The sequence below is a fragment of the Xiphias gladius genome, chromosome 10 (genome assembly GCF_016859285.1).
Source record: "Xiphias gladius isolate SHS-SW01 ecotype Sanya breed wild chromosome 10, ASM1685928v1, whole genome shotgun sequence".
Classification (NCBI taxonomy): domain Eukaryota; kingdom Metazoa; phylum Chordata; class Actinopteri; order Istiophoriformes; family Xiphiidae; genus Xiphias; species Xiphias gladius.
In genome coordinates this window covers 17,812,941-17,835,134 of record NC_053409.1, presented here as the reverse complement: position 1 = coordinate 17,835,134, position 22,194 = coordinate 17,812,941, and the positions used below count along the sequence as shown (strand labels likewise).

Sequence of the window (22,194 nt, the reverse complement as noted above, 5' to 3'; positions counted from 1 at the left end):
AGGACTTCATTAAACTTTAAAAGAAACACTTCTGAGAAAACAACCGGGATAATTTGAGAATCTGATTTGTTAACACTGCTGCAGGCCAGCTAATCAAACTAAGAGAGCTGTCACCTCTGTTAGTCCTATGTCAATGACCAGATTGCGGGACTTGAATGCATCACCACAAAACAACACTGTCAGATTTTTTTATGTAATTAAATTGGATCTTTGCAGAAGTAGCGAAATTTACAGGGATTGTCAGTCCTCTTCTAACTTTCACTCAAGCAACCAAATCACCTCTTGAGGCTTGGTCTTCAGCAGATGGGCACAGGGGTACAGTCACAATCTACCTGTTATCTAAACATTAAGAAAAAATTTGATCACAAGAAAAGAAACCTGCACATCAAATCATCATCGCCATAGCGACCATTATCTTCATATGGTCTTCCTAGTCTTTATCATACAGTAATCAGCAGCAGTCACCACACTATCATATGAAATGGATACAGTGGTGGAATTATTAGGCAACGAAACAATTTTCTTTCCCTAAGGAGCATTATTCTGGTTGATGTTTATATACCAGCCTGTGTAAACCCAGCGAATCTCTCTTAACCGTTTATAGTGAGCGTCAGAGTGTGATGACGTGTTCACGGTCTGTGCCAAAGTCTCAGGTTCATCATGCAAGTTCTCTTTTCGGTTAAGGCCAGTTCATTTCAAGGCTTATAAAGATGCAGTTCTCATTTCCTCAGTGTTTGTGTATGTGCATGTGTGTGTCCATACCCCTTACAGACACACACACACTTTTAACTGGAAAGGGGGCCTCCATTGTTTGGGTCTAGCTTTTGAACCGTCTCCCTGATGAAGATGGAGGGCGCAGCTAAATAATACTTCCACGCATGCATACAGGAGGCCTATACCTCCAGGGCTCCAGAGGGAACAGGCTGAGCTTCACAATACTTTACGCCAGAGAGGCCTCAGCCTGCTGGGCTGCTGATAGCTGCACCTGGCCCCTGCGGCCTGGTCTTCTGAAGAAGACAATAAAACCACTCGCGGTCCACATCACATAAACCAGCTGTCTATCCATTACTATCTCATTCATACAAACTGGTGTCGCTGGGGACACGGTGTGTTACCCTCCTTGATTTTAGGGTGTTTTTCCCCCTGCTGTTCTGTTCTGGTTCTGTGTATACGTGTGTTGTGTGTGTGTCATGAGATATCATTTTTCACCCTACAGGGGCTCCGACCAAACCTGTAACCAAACCTCCTCCTCCTACACCACGAGGGGGAGGCTTTTTAGAAAAGATCATACAGAAATATTAACTCTCCCCTCTCACTCTTTCTCTTTGTGGTCTGGCTTTGGAGAAGCATTAGAGTGACTGGTGCTGACAGCTCTTGCCTAATGGCTAATTTAGACATCATTTCAATGAGTGATGGGGGATTTCTTCCTCTACATTGTTACATATTCATATCCACTCGGGTTATCAAAACGCATTATTTCATCGTGTTTTTTCTTGAGTTAATCAAGTGGAGAGAGAGAGTTGTCTTAATTTATTTATTTTCCTTTTACAATAATCCTATTTTAACCACTTTTTGCAAGGGATCACTGCTGTATGGAAGCTGACGCGCTGGTGTTGCTGTTGGACAGTTTGGCTCATTTCAGGATCAACACCTGTAATTGGGCCAAGTGGGACGGAGGCTCTTTCATCTCCTTTGGTCGTCACCAACCAAGGCACCAACCCCCCCCCCCACAAACATAGAATATCTGATAACACAAGAACTGTTTTTTTTTTCTGACTGTAGAAAAAAAAAATCCAGATGTTAGTCCAATGTCAACAACAGTAGCAAAGCTCCAAACCTACAGTACACAGCCCTGTATCTGCCTGTGTGTGTATGTGTGAGCTGGATGTGTGTGTTTTTATATTGAAGGAGGCTGTGTCTGCACCGCCCCGTCGGTGTGTGCGGTGCACGCCGGCAAGCTCATTCTGCCCCCGGACTGGTCCTCTCTCTCAACCCCACGCAGCATAGGTACTCACAGCCTCACACACACACACACACACACACATATACACGGTCACACTCATACACCCACACGTGCACACACACCGGAACACCGAAACGAGGCAGACCTGGAAAACCGGGGCGCTTCAGTTATCACTCCTCCAACCGCTCCCTGGCGTGGACATTTTTAATTTTTCATCACAGCCTCCTTGGATTTTTCTCATGTGGCTTTTTTTTTTTTTTGCGCATAGAGCTGGCTGAGGTGTGTTTGCGCAACTGGGCAATTTCGGAGATGAAGATAAACGCTCGGTGAATGGGAAACACCAACACAGAGGCAACGATACCTTACCCCCGTCTTGACAAGCCCGCTCAGCCATCCGTTGGCGAGATTTGCGCACACGAAGCCGGAGCCGGTGTCTGCGCTCTGCGGGGCCGGGCGCGCGTCGTCAGGGAGGAGTAGGGAGGATGGAGGCGTTTTTTGCAGAGGTAAGCCATGGAGAATATGTGTCACTTTTATTTCAGCTAAATATGAATGTCGGATTAAGCGTTGACGGCGGGATAGAGCCCGGACTTGCATCGATGCATGGCCAATGCTGCACGACGCTTTTATGGTTTTTCCTTTTGATCCACAACGGGTATGCTTAGGGCAGGTGTTGCTTTGCTTCTGTCGAGTGGAACCATTCACGAACCATTCCCCTACAAAAACCACAAGGAACAGGCCTGTCTCATCGCGTGTTCACCCATTTATCGATTGGAAATAAACTAAACCCCTGTTATTTTATGATCACTGCAGAGCACCAGGGCCTGGTGGCCGGCTTGGTGAATTAATTCAGAGCAGAGCCGCAGATAAATTGGCCAAACGAGAGCTGACACGGGCTTTTGCATCCATAAAGCTGGCTCTCGGATTACAGCCAATCTGTTAACGGAGGGTAGACCGTGTTGGCCTTCAGCAACAGCCCTCCCACACCATGCTGCTGTGAGGACACCCTCTCTGTAGGCTACTTTTCAGTGCGCTATGAATGGGATGGAGCGGGGATCTATGGGTGGGTATGGGCCGGTAAGCGGCTGCGGGCATTGAGGAGGGGGTGAAGGAGGAGGAGGAGGAGGAGGGTGGCTATCTGGAAAGTCGAAAGGACGAGGAGCAGCAGGATGAGGGATTTTTGTGCGTGTGTGAATGGAATAGGTGTGACAGGAGGGAGATAAATGTTTAACAACTGGCATCATAATTGAATATTAGGTAAATCAGTGGGTATTAATTCACCCTCCTGCTCATTCTTCCACTGCCTGCTGGGAGAAACCGATTGTGGGCTTTCACCTCCAGCATCCTGGGATTTATTTGACAAACCGTTCCCGCTGTTGTATTGTAAAACGAAGACTGATGTTTTCTCCATTCAGATCCAGAGCGGTGTTCCAATTTTTCCAACTCCTGTTTCTCTGCGTCCATTCCCTCTTCCATTCCTTCGTCACCCACCTCAGGAGATGCAAGCCTCTTACCTCTTCCCCTTCCCTCCATTTCATTTCTGTTTTGGTCCACACACAGCATTCAGTGGCACGTGCACACACACATCCACACAATCTGATGAAACGCCGCCTTGTCCATTGACTTTGATAGTAATATCCGGCCTCTCCAAGCTACTTATCCTCCTCCCTCTTTAGTTAATCTGATATGGGTTTAAATGCCTCCCACATTGGCAGTGATGTCATGCCATTTATTGGCGTGTGTGAGTAGTTGTGTATATGTGAAAGGCCATGGTGAGCCCTGGCGTCCATGCAAGGCCCTTCTTTTTCTAGCTGTTGCTGGGGAATACAGCATCGAGTCCTGGCAATAGTGTGTCATATTAACAATTTTTGAAAAAGGCTAAATGACTACATGACATTACTATGACAACACTTCATACAGCAACAGTGAAATGCTACAGCCATCTCTCCTGCTCCATTTCCCATCAGTCTGTCTGTAATATATTGATCATACCATTGATTCGCAGACCACCATGGGAGACCTGAAAGTGGAGTAACTTATTGAGTTATATGTTCAGGCTCACAGTCCCGATACCCAGAGATATGACTTCATGCAGTGGGGTGCTGAGTAATCGGTCCTCTGGGGAGGTGTCTGCTCAACATCCACTTAGTTTCATTCCTCGGCTGTCCTCATCACTCCATCCCTCAATCTTATACCCCTGCTGCATTCCTCCATGTGTTGCTCCATCCTTTAAACCAGAAAGAGTGAACAGCTGACCTCTCTCGCTTTCTCTCTCTCAACCCAGGCAGAAAACACGATAGCTGGCCAGCCAGCCAAGCATGAAATGTCAGGTGGCTTCAGACTACTGTATAATCCCCTCATTTTCAAGCCGGGTTGGTTAGTAGTGGAATATGGTAGTTATGGCGACATTAAGTGCTCTATATACAAACAAAAATCAGTCCTTTTCTGGTTACGGTAGCTGAAAAACCACATTCGTGTCAAACGTTAGAGGATGCTACTGGTGATACATTTTAAGCAAGAAGGAGAAATCTAGAGTGACATTAAAACTTAAAAGGAAGAAAATTAATGTTTGGATAAATTTCCTGTTATTGTGTCACATTTTCTTACGCTGTTTTACCTCAAACATGGCAAAGAAATAATCCATATGTAAGAAGATTGCGGTATGTTTGGGGAATCTCTTAGATTTCTAATCAAAGGAAACTAATACTGAAAGAAAAAAACAGAAATATAAAGCTACACTCAATTAGTACCAACATACCTATACCTGGATTGGGTTGTGCCAGTTACTCGCAAAAGCACCAAGTACTAAGATTTTGTGAGATGTCCCTCTTAAAAATGTTAGCTACTTTCGAACAAAGCCTACACTAGTTCAGTCCGCACCACTCATTTTAAAGAATTGCTTAGCGAGACTCTAGTAATATGTAAATCTACCATGTAAACTTAACCGCAAGTGCTTTGTAAAAAGAACTTTACATTCCGTAAATGGAGAGTAATCTGTTTTAGAGAAGCAGTATTCATGCAGTTTAAAGTGAGAGGGAAACATCCGACCATGCTAACGTTGCTGATGTTAGAAAATGTTATTCTCAGAAAGTTTTGTAATTTGAGGTAAACTGACTTACTTTTGTGTAATGTAATTCAAAATCTTCCAAGTTCACATCATTATTTAACAACATTCTTTGATCAAGTGTCAGGTCAGATGTACATAATATATCCCCTATTATATAAACTTCACTCTAAACGCATCATCTATCTGCAAGGTAGCGATTTGGTTCAGTTAACCACGTGGCAGTCACAACTCGCATTTACTGGGATTAAATATGACGATTTTGAAATGTCCTTTAAAATCTGAAGCGTCAGGCCAGATATGTCGACCGTAATCCATAATATCAATTTTACTCTTCAGTCTAAACGAGAGATTTTTTTTAGCAAGATAATGTTAGCTTAGTTGGTTCAGTTAGCTATGTAGCAGCCACAACTGGTAGTTACAGTACAGGGTGTACATATTTAGTAACATGTAATGTCTACATAAAAAGTAGTTTTGACTGGTGCAATCTATTTTAATTTAGTGATCTCCACTTAATTGACACTTAACTCAATTTAAGCACAGGTGGTGCAACTGACCCCTGGCCTATATCATGGTTTAATTTCTCTGGTCAAACTGTCAGCTCTTCTTTCCTACATTGTTAGCTGTATTTAGACTCACATTTGGGGCATTACCCAAACTCACTACTGCACTGTAATTACTTTTAAGCACTTTAAAGTAGAATTAAAGTAAAAAGAGAAGACAATAGACTGTAAAATAGGCAAGAAGCCCTTCCCATGCGCAGACAACAGAAGTTTTAATATCTACTACAGTAAATGTGAAAACTCCATCTGCTGATGTGGATTGTGTGATTTTACTGAAAGACTGAAACCACAACAGTTACTTAATAGATCTTGCAGTGATAGTGTTTTCTACACAGAATAGATTAGAATTGAATACCACAGAACTTAATTTTTCAACACGGTAGAAAATTGTCTTTGGCTAACCCAGACATAAACTAGGTGAATACAACTGATAAGTACGGTATAGCGGGGCAAATAACAACGCAGAGATTTATTTTTATTTCTACTTCTTTTTCCTTTTCTTTTTTATACCATAGGGAGGACTTCTGTTAAATCTGGTGTGCATTTTCCATAACAGAAGCTGCACATCTACTTAAAACTACTGACCTTCTCGACTCTGTGTTCAGATGACAGCAGCATAGTGTAATGCATTGTCTGTAATGTCATAATGTCTTTCCTGTTTAGAAAGCTGTGCATTGAAATACTCCATGCTCGCAACACCTGAATCTCTGTGTGTGTGTGTGTGTGTGTGTGTGTGTGTGTGTGTGTGTGTGTGTGTGTGTGTGTGTGTGTGTGTGTGTGTGTGTGTGTATGAGAGGGAGGTAGATGACACTTGGTCTCAGAGGTGACATTGTGTGTTTGTGTTGGTGTGCGTGACAGGCTCTGGGCTTGATTGCAGGTGCACAGCCACCATGAACTGACAGGCAGGTGTGAATTTGGAGAGAGCAGCTTCGGCGATGCAGTGACACATTATCTCAAACCTGCTGTCATTGTTGCTGTATCATATCTGCCTGCTTAGAGCCTCACTTTCTGTCCTGTCTTTGCCCAGTCCACTCCTCTTTTTCTCTTTTTCTCTTCTTCGCTCTGTCGCTCTCCCCCAGGCTGTAAAATTATTATTTACAGCGCTGCAATTTGTTGAGTGGCCACCACATACCACACTCAGAATAGTTATAGAGCAATGACGCTTTCTCACACTGAAGTTGATTTTTCATGCAAAGATCTTGCTCTGCAGTAAAATTTTAATCATCTTGATGCATTCTGTATGGCTGCTTGCATATAAGCTGTGAAACATTCATGCAAACACGGCGATATCAAAGCAGCTTCCATGTTTGTGAGTTTTTTCAGCTTGAACAACATTATCTTCTAATTGCAGCAAAAAAAGGAAAAAAAAATCGGTCATTTCTTTTGTGCAATGCATTTTGACATATAAAGCTTAGGGGTAAAAGTAGCAGAGCCCATGTCCATAGATTATGGTCCAAATTATGCAAGATTTCGTATGAAGTGCATGCTGCAGGAGGCTGGTTCATTGGAGGGAAGGTAACAGTCACTGGAGATGTGTGACCTATATTCAGCAGCTCCAAACACATTTGTTCTGCTCAGGAGCTGCATCAGCTTTGCTTCTCCCTCTCACTCTCTTCTCTTTTCCCTTCCCTCTGATGCTCACTCTCTCCCTGCAGCCACTCTCTTGGTGCTTCTTCAACCAACTCTCCTCTGCCAGTCTCTCTCCTCCTTCTGGCATTTTTCCAGCTCTGTCTTTTCACTCCTTCACATTGCCTCCTTTTCCTCCTGTCTCACTTTCCTGCTTGTTCTGTATGTGTAGGTGTGAGACTACAGCTCCACCTCAGTGAAATTGCATTGAAGCTATTTTTCAAATTGTGAATGAAACAACATCTCCCATAATCCTATACTTCTCTTAAACGGGCTATGATGGAGCTAGGAAGTAATTTATAATGTAATAAATTTAATACATGTATATATTGATAAATTATCACAATTAGTTTGATAACAATAAATGGAACAATGGGTATTTCTTTTTTAGTAAATTGCATGGTATTTAATATCTCATAATCCTCAGCACCTGAACACCATCTCCCAGAATCCACCAATGCTTAGAGGAGAGAAGCTGTTTCCATGGCGCCCTGTTTCCACACTGTTGCCGTGGAGTCTTGTTGCCAGGGTGCCAGGGGTGGGGGTAGGGGTGTATGACTGTAGTTTAATCCAAGATGAGAGAGAATGTGATAATTAGCAGACTGCTCAAAACTGGCCTTTCAAAGAGGATTTGCACTGCACAAACACATACACACACACACACACACACACACACACACACACACACACACACACACACACACACACACACACGCACGCACGCACACAAACACACACAAAATAACATTAACAGCTGCTTCTATCTGCTGCCTTTATCCCTGCTTGTAATTTAGTGGTAGACTCTGATCTGGTTTACTTTGGATAAATCATTCATGTGTTTGTTCTGGAATTCAGGACAGGTTAAAAGGTTATCATCTAAACAGAATAACAGTAAAGCAGCCAAACAAGAAACACGCTGCACCTATGCACCTAAGACTTGTGGCACTTCTGAATCTACAGCAACTGTGTGTGAGAGAGCTTTGGCCTGATGGCTTCTGTGTGTGTGTGTGTTGTGTGTGTGTGGGTTTGCGTGCTACATTCGTCAAATGTTTTCAAAAGAATAGAAAGAAGAGGACATTTTATTGGTTTGGAAAGGATTCTAGTTATCATTGTTAGTTTAGGTCATGGAATCCTGAGCTTTACAATATAGACATTTAATTCTGTTAAGATATTGCATGTATACAGCTAGGGGTGCAATTTACGATTATTTTCGTTGTTGATTAATCTTCCGACTTCAGTTGAAATATTAATTGTTGCAGCTCTATAGAGAGCGATTTACGCGCATCTTTGGGTTTCTGTCTTGTTCTTGATTAGACAGTCTCAGCTGACAGACTTTGGTTTTATTCCATCAGAATCCATTGCAATTGAAATAAGTTCCTCTTGTTTTGGCTACACAGCATTCCCTATGCAAACTTTTTTTTACCTTTTAGCAAGCAGCGCAAGCAAAAATATCTTTGCAAAGATACCTTTGACGATGAAACCCGCTGCTAAATTGAGAGTAAAAAGTAACTCTTTGACTTTTCCCCCAAGGTTTGTGGAGAGAACACTATGCGACTGAATCAAGGAGTAAAGTACTGAATGTTGAGATTTCAAGAGGGGCTACCATGAAGTTTGACAGTCTGAAGTTTGACAGATGTTTTAAGTAGGGACGTACCCTTTGCATGGCAGAATGTTGACACGCTTTGAGTAACAAGTGAATCTAGCTGGAAAAACTTGCTCAACTATTACAATTTCTATTGCTATTACTGTCTTCGCCTACATGAAAAACCCATAGCTGAATGCTGCAAATTTAAGGAAATTATCTGTTGTCAAAAGGCATTCTGGGGAATGTAGGAAATCATTAACTGATCCCAGCCGGCACCGGACGTCAATATAATATCAGAAAGATGTTGGACTCTAATGACTCAAAACTAGATTGTCTGTTTTGTGTCAAGATGGCGTTGGAATGAGATGTTTGGAAGCTGTTGGATTTTGGTTACTTAACAACACAACTTAAAGCCAACAAGATATCAACGTCAGCTGTCGTGAGCATTCTACGTCAAATTGACCTTGACATTGGACATTGTCCTGACATTGAATATTGGTCACCCAACGTCACAACCTTCATTCAACCAAATATCAATGTCTGATGACGTTGGTGGACAGCTGCTTGCCTGCTGGGATGTGAAGGCAGATGAGGCAGGTTGAGGAAAAAGTGATGGTCCTTTTATGGTCGTAGTTAAAGGTCAGCGGATGAATGTAAGTCTGTGGAAGATTTTTATGTAAAGCGATGACAAAATGTGATGTCAGCAATGTCAAAATGCAACATTCCTCTAAATAATAATTAAAAGATAATTATGGAATATAGTTCAGGCTAAAATCCGTCTGTTTTTGATATATTCACTTGTGACTTTGAGCATGTTTTATTGTCCCCCAGATGTTTTTTTTACACCTACAGTGTTGAATTTCAACTGTAATCTCTTTCCCTGACAGATGTGACTCATATAGAACAGGTGACATCTGCTCGTGCGCACACACACACACACACACACACACACACACACACACACACACACACACACACACACACACACACACACACACACACATCTGCACATATAAAAACATGCTGATGCTCTCCCTCGAGCAGCTACAATCTGCTGAAAGCTTTTAATAATCCATTGAAGGTGATTGTATTATCACCTTTAATGGAATATTACTGACACACTTTAGGTCCCTAACACAGGCTTGGCTGCACTAGATGAGACAGATTAGAGAGCTGTATCACACTATGCAGCACATAGTGTCCAACTGAATAGGCGGGAAGTTCAACTAAATTAAATTTTAAGTTCAACTAAATTAAATTTTAAATAAACTCCAAATACGTTGACCTCCACAATGCATGTCCAACAGGATTCTGCCATTTACAGGGGAAAGACATTAGGATGACGACAATTTTACTAGCGGAAAGGAAATTTTATGCATCTCCGAGTTTCGGTAGTTATGTAACTAATCCTACTGGGACTTGAGTAAAAATATTAAGCATGGCAGAAAATATTGGTGAGAATGGGAATATGAGGTCTGAAAATTAATATTGGGATTATTTACACAACGATTATATTACATTTTGTAGTCGGTAGCATCATAGTTAGCTGCCTTGCATATAATTGCTGCCCCTAATTTTGCACTTTACTTTGCCCAAACAGTTCACTCTTGCGTGTTTGGTAAGAAATTGCTGTAAAAGCTTAGTTTGTATAACAAAGTTGTGTGACCTGGAAATAAAAACTGTATAGGTGACGGTGTCGTGAAAAGTTGGCCATTATAGAGGCAAGACGTGACAAATCATTAAGTATGGGCCCACATTTTCAGACAATTTCTTCTGGAAGGCATTCATAGTGTTGTACTATAACACTGGTCACATGAAAAGTGACAAAATTATTTGTGTTCAAGAATGAAAAAAGAGAGGCACCTTTAAATATAAGGTTTAAGATGTTTATTTGACATGAAAAGTTGAGTACCCAACAATTTTTGCATTCAGCTGGTTTAAGTTTTGAGAACTATTTTGCTATGTGACTGGATGTTGCCTTATTCCCTTTATGAGGACAATGAATTACTTTTATATCCTTTTTCTAATAGTACAACATGCAGGTCAACATGATCGAGAGTATAGGAGAGAGGCAGCTGGAAGATATAATCTTGTTGCATTATTAGTTGTTGGTGTTTTGTGAGTCTTGGGTTTGTATCAGGTGCCGCTTTAACACTGTATTTGAAGTATCTGTAGTTAATGAGTTTGCTGAAGCTGACAGCCAGAGACAAACACACACACACACACACACACACACACACACACACATTGAAAGTCATCTCTAAATGCACCCCTGACCTTTGGTCTCTGGAGACCCTACTGTGTCCTCCCTCCTCCAAACTGGTAATTACTTATCTTCCATTAGCTGGTGACTGGTCAGCTGTTTCTGTCATCATTTATTCATCCGTGTCTCGATTGTGTCATTTTGTGTCTTCCTCAGCCTCCTGTACTTTTAACCTTTGGTACCCATTTTCTACGTTTTGTGCATTTCCTACAGTCATATCTATTGTCCCTGTTTTCCTCTGTTTTCCTCTCGATTGATGAAAGCCAGCTTGTCAAATGTGCTTTTATTCCTGTGACTCACTCCTTTTCTCTCTTTCTGTGTCTGGGATTCATTTACTGTATGACCCCTTATTCTATTATTCTCCTTTACTCCTGTGTTTTGCTTTTTTATTTAACCTTTATTTCTTCTTTTCTTTTTAGCCAGCTAACCACGTGGCTCTAGAGATGAAAATGTCAGTCAGTCCACCACTTTGGTCCAGACTGAAATATCTCAACAAACTATCAGATGTGTTCACATGAAATTTTGTGCAGGCATTCACAGTGCCCACAGGATGTTTCCTACTGGCTTTAACAATCCCTGCACTTTTTCTCTGGCTTCACCAGGAGGTTCACATTTCTGCTTTTGAGTAAAATGTGTCAACAACTACTGAATGTATTTATATGAAATTTGGCGCACACATTCATGTTCCCCTCAGGATGAATTTCATGATCCTCTGACTTTTCATCTAGCAACATCATCAGGTGAAAATTATGGGTTTATGACCAGATACCTGCACAATGTAGGACATTCTGGTCAACCTCAGCTGTACTTTGTGAGCTAATAAGCAAATGTTACCATGCTAACACGCTAAACTAAGAAAGTGAACACGGTAAACATTGTACCTGCTAAACATCAGCGTGTTAGCATTGCCACTGTGAATACATGGTGAATCTTGGTGCTATGATGTAAATAGAAACAGCTGATGAGAGCAGAGGCACGTTATTATCTTGCAATATCCATCTCTGCTGTTCTGTTCTTATATTTTGAAAAAGCAGCAAAACAAAAAACAAGCTTTGGCCACAAACTTTTTTTTGGTTTCAGCTCTATTGTTTGGCTTTTGTGTGTGTATGTGTGTTTTTTACCTCAAATTTATTCAAAAATTTACAAAATTACAACGTAAACAGGCCTGCAGTCTTGTTCTTCACTTAATTTATTCTTTCTTCTTCTCTTTACCTTAATTTTTCTTTTTTTTCCCATTGGGGCAAACACGTAGTTTTTCTCTTTCAGAATATTTGAGATAGTATTAGTCGCTGTCTTCATTACTTTGAGTTACCGTTTTATGCATTTGTATGTACTGTCTGTGCTTGTGCGTTTTTATGTAACAAGGTGTATTAATGTTCAGTTGCATGTCTGTTGAACGAGCAGTCTGAAGTTCATAACGTGTGTGTATGCCTGCAGACACTGACCGTGTGTTTGCATCGAGGATTCACTAGTGTTTGCTCAGGCACCAGTGTCTCTGAGAGGCAGGGGTCCTTCATCAGAAACTGTCTCCAGGGTGATACCTCAATCAAATGGCACGGGCGTCCACGTGATCAACCGAGCAGAAACAAGGCCTTTATCAGACACACACATACAGCGGGTCAGGCTTCTGGGCCAAATGCTCTGAGGATGATCTCTTTTGTGCGTTCAGTAATGAAAGATTATTAAATGTTAAGGATTTTCTTATTAGTTCTTCCATTTTTCTTCTCAGTATAATCAACCTTACTGCTTTTCCCTCTGCACAGAGGCCTTGATACATATGAGGAAAGAGAAATATATATTTTTGAGATTATATTATGAGATTATTCACACTATTGAATCCTAAAGGTTGTACTCGTATCATATACATTATAGGTACTTTAAGTTACTGGTGATCATGTAAGATGTGAAAGAGTGTTTGTTTGGTGCTTCTCTGTCACTTTTAATGATTTTTTTCACTGTTTTATTATGTGTATTTACATAATTAGCATTTATTAGGTTTTTTAGTAGCATTTAACTGAGTGTAACCCTTCCAGGGAGCTTTCGTGTGCTTGTGCAGTCTAAAAATCATATTACAAAGTTTTTATTGTCATGTGTTTTGATGCAGTTGCAAACAGATACTTTTTATAAAAAGTTCAGGTGCTTTCAAGGATTTTCTGGTGAGCTCTTAGAGCCAAGAGATCCTGGATTCATAATCGTTTTCAGAATATCAAACAAACAATTAGCAAACATTGTCACTATGAAAAGCTCAATGTGAATTTGGTTGTTTCTTTCATTAAAAATGTAGTAGTTTGGTAGTTCCACAAACCAGACTACATCTTGCTAGCATGAACCTTTGATTTGACTATCAGCTAAAGAACCAATGAGTGCATTTACATGCGCATGAGTAGGTTATGTGCTGCGCATGTTAACGTCATATCTTGCTTTCAAAAACCTGGATAAGGCCTTAGGCTGGTTTTGAGAAACCTTGACATGCTACCTGGAGTAATCCGATTAAAAACCATGATACTGTGGCATGTGAACACCTTATCCAGGTTTCTGAGTGTTCTTTGTTGGTGCAGAACATGGCAGCTGAGATGGTGAGAAATCAAGATATAACTGCATACAGCTGATGAAAAGCCTGGGCACTGTTAGAATTCTGTAAATAGGGAGATGAAGAACCAGTTCTCTGATGTTCCATATCCTGAATATGATAAAAACCAGGATAAGACTCAAAACCAGGATACTAATGTGCATGTAAACACACTCAATTGGTTCTTTCAAACAGCTATTTCAAGAAAAGGTTATATCAAGCATTATTCTGCAATTGCATTGCCGCATATTTATCCTGAAACTTATAAATCTGATGTTTCCAAAGCAGCTGTCGGATTTTCCAGTTTGAACAAGTGGTGCATTCATCCAAACAGGTGGGGAAAGAATAATTGTCTGAGTGAAGATATAAAGCTATAAATCATTCAATTTACTGTATAACTTACATGAAATTACATATACTTAGATTACACTATTGACAATTGGACAACCTCGCTTGTAGCACCAATTAATTACTCTTAATTTGCACAAAGAAATTTAACAAATAGCATTTCTTGAGCTGGATGTTTTGGTTTTCTTTTACCTCCAGGGTCTGAGGTATGAGGTCAGAGGTCATGTTTGAGGGTAAAATGAGGTTAGTTGAGGTTTAATGTATCTTACCGCATAGACGATAGACAGAGCTGGAGGCCAGGGTTTCACTGAGGTCCGGTTTGAATTTCACAGAGCAGGGAAAGAGTGAAAGACATAGACATTAAACACTGAAGAAAGACCTAGAGGTTTTTTTTTCATGTATGGCCATCCCTGCCCGTCTGGGCAAGTAATAGGCGAGGGGGAGGGGAGGAGGGTACAAAGAGGAGGAGGAGTACTGGGGTGTTTGTGGGTGTAGCTTGAGATGCTGGCGGGTCATTTATATCCCTCTGTCTCCCCTTCGCTGTATTGGCCCCCGGGATTGCACATAGCTCAGGCAAAGTATATTGATCTGGGACCAGACAACCATTTACTTAAAGGGGAGACAGATAGAGGGCAAGACATTACATTCTGGTTTATGGAGAGCATAAGGAGAAATGGGGGAGACAAAGAAGAGTCTATATATGCTGTGTGTTTATGTGCCACGAGTGCGCATCAGGGCCAGTGCTAAGGGACCAGTATTAGAGGTTTAAGTGGGGTCAGAAGTCGTTTTATCAGTTAAAACAGGATGTAGTGAAAGACTGGTGAACTGTGAGCATAGAGCCTTAGGCCAGGGAGGTCATCAGGTCAAATTCATGGCATCATCACCATTATAGCGGCTCTGTGTGCTGGAATGTGACAGGCAGACGAGCTGGAGTTAGGGGCAAGACAGGCTGACTGACTACAGAGAGAGAGAGGGGATCTAGAGGAGCGATGACGGGGCTATATATAGAGAGTTGCTGAGGAGAGAACAACAGAGAGAGAGAGAGAGAGAGAGAGCAGAGGAGGCTCTTGAATTTTTCAGAGTGATTTCTAGATGTATGAGACTCGTTCATGCAAAGATTAGAGTGAATTTGCATTAAATGTAACATGCAGTGAACTGAAGCACTTAGGCTCAGAAAACACTTTTGTGTCCTCAATGAAACAATTTCATTTGAGGCATCAAAACACAAGCACCATCATAATAATAATGCTCACTACATTGTTGACACTGTTTTTACAGTTTGGATACGTAAGTTAAAATACATGAAATTATGTGTGTGAGTGTTAGTTTGTCTTTGATTTTGTTTTGATTTTCTTTGAGTTTTTATGTTCCTTTTTTGTTTTTGTATGGTCTGACAGTTGCTTTTGTACAGGTGTCTATCTGTAATTTCAGCGCGTATGTGTCTGTTTGCTCGTGTGTTATACAGTTAGACACTGTCATGTCTTATTGCTCGCTGCCAGAGTTACTACGAATAAACCCGATTATATCTCATTCGGCCAGAGTTCTTTGGAATGGTCTTCCTGTTTAAATTATTGTGTTTTGTGCATGTTTTTCAATACGTTCGCAAACCAGTCTGTTTTTTTCTCTTACAAATAAAAAGTTGAACTATGAGCCATAAAACCCATCTTTGCTCATCCTTGCTTGTTGCTACAGTTTTATGTTTCTTATATTTCTGCGTAACTGACATTACTGAGTCAGTTTTTTTGACTTTTTGTCTCCTCGCTACATGTGCATACTGTTATACTGTTTTTTAGATTAGCCCCAATTTGTGCCACACATTTATTACTATTACATACCCAAGCATTTAATAGTCCTAAAAATAAATATCTGAAATTCTTTAAAAAAAAAAAAAAAAAGAAACCCAGAAGGCTGTTTAACAACACTTACCACTGTTATGAAGGTATTTCCAGATTTCCAGACACCACACCTCATTTGGAGTTGTTGTCCCAGTTCACTCAAGTCAAATTGCCTAATGATAAATTGTAAAACAAATAAGATAATATTTGTAAATGAGGGGAAGTTCAATGCACAATTATCCTGTAAATGCCACATGTGGCCACAATGGCTGATGTGTTCATTATGTTATTTAGGTTAAGTGTTAAGATTTAGGCACGTGGGACTCAGAATTAAAGGTACGGTTGGACTTTATGGAATGTAGTCAATGAAAGGTCCTCATAAGGATGTCTGTTCCACTGATGTAAAGGTTTGACGACAAGAGATACTGTTTGGAAAAAGGAAGCAGCGTTAAAGTCTGTATCCAAAAGCGTTCAGACGTTCTCTCCCCTAAGCCTTACCTTGAGCTACCCAACAGTGTGTATATATAGTATACTGCATGTGTGTCCAGTGGTGCCTGGGGCACGGCTGGTTTTCTGTTATCATCAGTGTGTGCGAGTGTGTGCGAGCGTGTGGTTGTTTGTGCGTGTGTGTGTGTTTGTATGTGTGTGTGAGAATGACTGCAAGAACGAGGCAGAAAGAGACAAAAAAAGAGAGAGACGGAGAGGAAAATGAAAGAGATAAAGGTTGTCAGGGAATGCTGGGGGGTGTGGGACCATCTGTTGCTAAAACAATTCATTTCCGTCCCTCCTCTGCCGCTCGGTTCATTCAGATGCACACATTTGGTGTCTTTTCAGGGCTCAAACCTCTTCTCAGCCTTCACACTTGAGTAATTATGTCAGGAAAGTTTGTACTGACAAGAAGGTCCTTCATTCATTATTAATGAATCTCACCATTATATGACCACTTGGATTAAAACCTGAACCCGAAAGGTGGGTGGGATCACCTGCCCAAGGTGATCTCTTCAAACGTCTTGTTTTGTCGGACCAACACCACCAAACACCAAAATGTTCAATTTACAACGATATTAGTAGTAGTAGAGACAAGCAGCATATCCCCACAATTTAGAAGCTCAAACCTGGGAATCTTTGGCATTTTTGCTATAAAAATTATTCCAACTATTCATCGATTTTCAAAATAGTTGCTGCTATATTTTGTTGTTGATTGACCAAATAATTAATTTTTTCCATATTATAAAATGTACACTGCGTAATGAGTGTTCCTTAACATATTGCAATACTTTATTTATTATTATTACATATTTAGTGTAACACATTAGTAACACGCTATAATTTAGTGGCAGACATTCTTAATTGTTTGGTAATGTACAGTACAGTACAGTAATGTACAGTAATTATCAACAATTATAATTTCTATGAGGACATATTTTATGTCATTACAACATCCGCCTCCACCAGCTCACATGAGGAGTTATAGTAAAATGAGTCTTTCCGCACTTTACTATATTTAAAACTTTGATGATATTGTTATGTTAATACTTCACTCTGCCCTACAAAAATCATATCTAGGATCTGGCAATTTTTCATGCTCAAAAGCCAAAAAATGTCAATTATTTAGCATCTGTAACCCATTCTGTGTTCTATTTATATAAAAATTAACTTATAAAAGGGAAATAATATCTCTTATATCCTTTACTAGCCCTTCTAGCTACCAGCCACTTTCTCTTTTTGTTTTGATGTAAAATCTGGACTTCAACAAGGACTAGTGCATTGCCAGATAATCTATCCAAGATTACTATTTATATTTGATTTGATGAGTTGCAGCTTTGAAATTTAAAGTAGTTCACAACTTTTGTTCATTGTTATGTAATATATGCTTTTTGTTGACATCTTCTAGAGCCCATGCTTTGGTGAATCCACAAATGATCCAGTATTAGTGTAATACACTAAACTGTCTTTAAAGTACTGCAGTGGCCGTGTTGACTGCGTCCTCTTCTTCTTCTTCTACTCTTGGTTCCTTCTCTGCCCCCTCTTCTCTCCCTCCACTGTTATGCTGTGCCGCTTTTTAGGGGTTGGAGGTCAGAGGCCGGCGACTGTGTGAAAGAGGGTTTTGTCTGTGTGGAAAGGTCCAGGAAGAGCACACTTCCTCTGACCCTGACACAACCACACACACACACACACACACACACACACACACACACACACACACACACACACACACACACACACACACACACACACACACACGCACACATACACACGTGCACACACACACACACACACACACACACACACACACACACACACACACACACACACACACACAGAGTTTGAGCACTGTTGCTTCACCTTGATAGAAAATCCAGATGTTACAGTCTTTGTCTCCCATTAAGCACATCTGTGACATCTGTCTGTGCACCCATGCACACTCATCATACAGACAAACAGTGGAGGAACTGCACAATAGTTTCCTGTGAAACTACTGTAACCTGTCACTGACAGTCAGCATTAACACAAACTAGTTTTTTTGCACCCTTATATGTACTAGAACATAAAATAATTCACTCTGCTTTGGAAAAAACTGGGGTTGCAACTAACAGTTATTTTTATTATTGATTAATTTGCTGATTATTCTTTCGATTAATCGATGAATCGTTTTGTATATAATGTCAGAATATTGTGAAAAAAAGATCCATCTTGGTTACCTGTTTTATTTATCCTCCAAATTTTGGGCAGTTTTGATTGAAAAAATAATAAAATGATAAATTGATTATCAAAATTGTTGCAGCTTAATTTTCTGGAGATCAACTAGTTGATTTGTGTAATTGTTGCATCTCCAGAAACAGCATTTATCAGCGGTAAAAAATGATCCTTCGCGTCCAAAAGCACAAGGAGATAAATGTATATTTTAAACTCTGCTGAGTTTAAATACTGTTGGCTAAGAGCTGAAGACCCCCGCTCCGGTCACCAGAGGGTTCGTGACTTAATGCAACCAAATACTCCTTTTTTTGTACACATTGTACTGCTTAACACCAATCTTTGTATGTCTTCCTGTGATCCAGGGGGCCCGTGTTTGGGTCAGAGAGAAGGAGCAGCTCGTGCCCGCCACTGTAAACTCCTGTGGAGATGGAACCCTCGTGGTCACAACTGACTATGGAGAAGTAAGAAATGCACACACACACACACAGACACACACTCTCGCACTGCTAGCGTCTGTCTTTTCTGATCATGTTTGCATGTGGCAGATTATCAAGTACCATCAAGGCCGGAGAGTATCACGCTTTTCACAGCAGACACAATTTTGGACAAGTTATCATACTGTAAACTGTTCAGACAGAACTAGATTGTTGAGAAAAATGAGATATGATGGATTTCTGTATATGGATTTTGATCAAAACATATTTTGTCATTGCTGGGTAGGTATAAGAGATTCATCAGTTTCAATTATTAGATAGAAGAACACATAGCTTGATGTAGTAGCTTCAAGTTATGTCCAAAGGAAAACCCCCTGGTTTTACTTTAATACAGCCTGTTTTCCTGTAAGTACAGAAATTATTCTGATATTTGGAACATTTTTGGTAATACAGCTGAATACTTGCCATAAGGCTAATGTTTGCATGAAGGGAAATGTTTGTGGCTTGATATTCAAGCTCCAAGGACAAATCTGGTTGATTTGCAAATTGCTTTAATTAAAACAGCTTCTGAAAATGTTTTGGTTGGATTTAACACCTTTATTATGGAGTTGACAGTCAGGAAGTTAGGGAAGGGAGAGAGACGGAAGGCCCCCACCTGGATTTGAACTGAGGATGTTGTTGTTTATGGTCAGTGCCCTAAACCCGTATGGTCATCAGGGTGCTCAAACTCCACACATTTTACATTGAAACTGTGATGATCTGGAAAATCTGAAAAAATGTGGTGAGCCAAACTTTAAAAGCTCTCAGAATGCCATTACTTTTTTATGTGATGGGGACTGTTTATTTAGCAAGCTCTCTAAACGGAGCTGGAAATTGCAAACACTGTTCAGACTGAAAACTCATTTCATTAGTGTAAACGAAACAGAAGAAGTAAACAGTGTCAGCATTAGATTAACGCTGAGCCAGTGCTACAGCGGTTGCTTGTAATGGGTCATCTGGACTGTGCATTTGTATTCACATAAAGGTCAGAGTGAAGGTGAAGCAGCTGTGCAGGTTCGTTCTCTCCCGTGTGGATCAATAGAATCTCCTGGTCATGGTGCTCCACTTTCCCGCTCCTTTTTCCTCCTCTTGTTCCTCCTCATACATATGCAGAATCCATCTCTGACACACATTCAACCACCAGAGGAGAGCCAGAATAGTCGGAGAGCACTATGGGGGCACAAACACACATGCTCGTATCAGGATGTCAGATGTCAGAGTAGCGTTGCATGTAGTCTCTCTAAATGGCAAAGCCAGGCAGCTGCCCCAGCCCCAGCCCTTTAACACCACAACCCCTGCCAAAATAATGGAATTGAATGTTTAAATCTCATTATGAGAATGTGTGTGTGTGTGTGTGTGTGTGTGCGTGTGCTCATCTAATCTGAATCAGAGCAAGGACATGCACACATTGGTCTTTGGATTTGATGTTTGTTTGATAGCTGATGTGTTTCACACACACACACACACACACACACACACACACACACACACACACACACACACACACACACACACACACACACACACACACACACACACACACACACACACACACACACACACACACACATGCGCTCCAGTTGGCAGCATTTAGATGGAGCTAATAATAGACTTGGCTCTTTGGCCTGAATTCAAAAGTCTCTATATTCCATCTATACCCCCAAAGAAAATCCACATCTACCCTCTCTCTCACAGATATACAGTTCAATGAAGTCATGTTTTGTGGCCTTTAAGACAGAAAGTGGCCAATTGCTTCTCTAAGAGCATCATCTTTTGTTGTAGCTGTAGCTCAGAGATCCATGTCCGGGGACACAGAAAGAACAGACAGGCATTTCCCAAAATAGAAGATTGGATATAGGAGCAGGCATTCTCTTTGCCCTGGATTATGAATGTCTTTAACCTCCCCAGCCCCCATCCAGCTCTCCTTCCCTCTTCCGCCCTCCCTCTCTGCCAGCCGTTGGTGTTTAAATGCTAGCTCTGCAGGAGGCGGTGAATATTTGATAGGGAATCAGCAGGATGGGGGGCTTTACCCTGTTACAACAGGATGTGATACATGCAAACAGTCCCAGGAACACCATCCCTCCCTGTTGCTCTGCCATGTGTGCCCCTGATCCTGGTCAGAAATCAATTTTTGTTTTCAGTGACCACAGAGGTCAGCGAATCCCAGAAGCATTTGTAATAGTTTAAGAATAAAACAAAGAAAAATTGACTCCACTGTTGATGCCAAAGAGACCGGTAGAACAGAAAAACGTGCTAAATTTAAAAGCATTTTTATTTAGTTTTATCTATTATACAACCCTTTACATCATTCACTCTCAATTTTACCCTGCTTTTCCACCGTTGAGTTTTTCCAGAAACAGGCAATATTTGAGCTTGCTGCTCACTTGTGTCACATCACGCCAATAGAGAAGCATTCATTTAGGTTAAAAAATAGGCAGTGGCGGTCTGATGGTGGGTGTTTTATTCCTACCATTCTGTTCTCTCATGTAAGTAATCTCTGACTTCATGCTGGATGAACTTTGGATTTTTTAGGGCATAATTATGTTATGGAGGGATTTTACCATCTACAGTAGCTTCATTCTCTGCTGATATACAATCACCCAAAAACTAGCTGTCACCAGCTATTCTACAATGCAAAGTGTAAAGACAGCAAATCCTCAAAATGTCAGCATCAGCATCAGAAAGGTCAGACGTGTGCCCTTATTCGATGGGATTGGAAGCCTGAATAGCATCAAGACAGGTCCCCGCAAACTTTTTTTGACCTCTCTGGCTGCGATTCATCCAATCATCCATCTATTCCTTTTCTGCCGTTTATGCGGTTCTGGTTTGCGGTGGCAGCACGCTAAAGTCACAGTCTGTCACAATGAGCCCAGAAAAATGCAGGAAACTCATTTTATGTTCTTGTATTTGCAGTATTATTTTATTTTCTAATACAAAATAACACACTGGATTGGTAAAACCCTAGCTCAAGCACAAATAGCTCATCCATGATCCAAGGTTTTACCTTTCCCTTTTAAATCTGTATAATTTACTGTGTAGAAAACACAATTAGATTAGATTAGATTAGATGAAACTTTGAAATGAAAATGGTAAATGGTAAAACTGGGTCAGCAAAGAGCTGGTTATAGATAGAGTTAGAACAAATAGATAATACTGAGCTTAATACAGTGAATGAACATACTGATGAGAATATAAACTCGAGGAAGCCTTG

At 40.7% G+C, this 22,194-nt stretch overlaps 1 protein-coding gene across 1 annotated transcript in view; it reads left to right on the top strand.

Annotated features, from left to right (window-relative positions):
* The first annotated feature begins 13,710 nt into the window (after positions 1 to 13,710).
* Positions 13,711 to 22,194, top strand: part of myo10l1 (myosin X, like 1) — a 37,335-nt gene continuing 28,851 nt past the window's right edge. Inside the window, exons 1-2 of the mRNA XM_040137728.1 lie at positions 13,711 to 13,731; positions 18,873 to 18,971. Coding sequence (XP_039993662.1) covers positions 13,711 to 13,731; positions 18,873 to 18,971 — 120 coding nt within the window. The remainder of the gene's footprint in view (positions 13,732 to 18,872; positions 18,972 to 22,194) is intronic.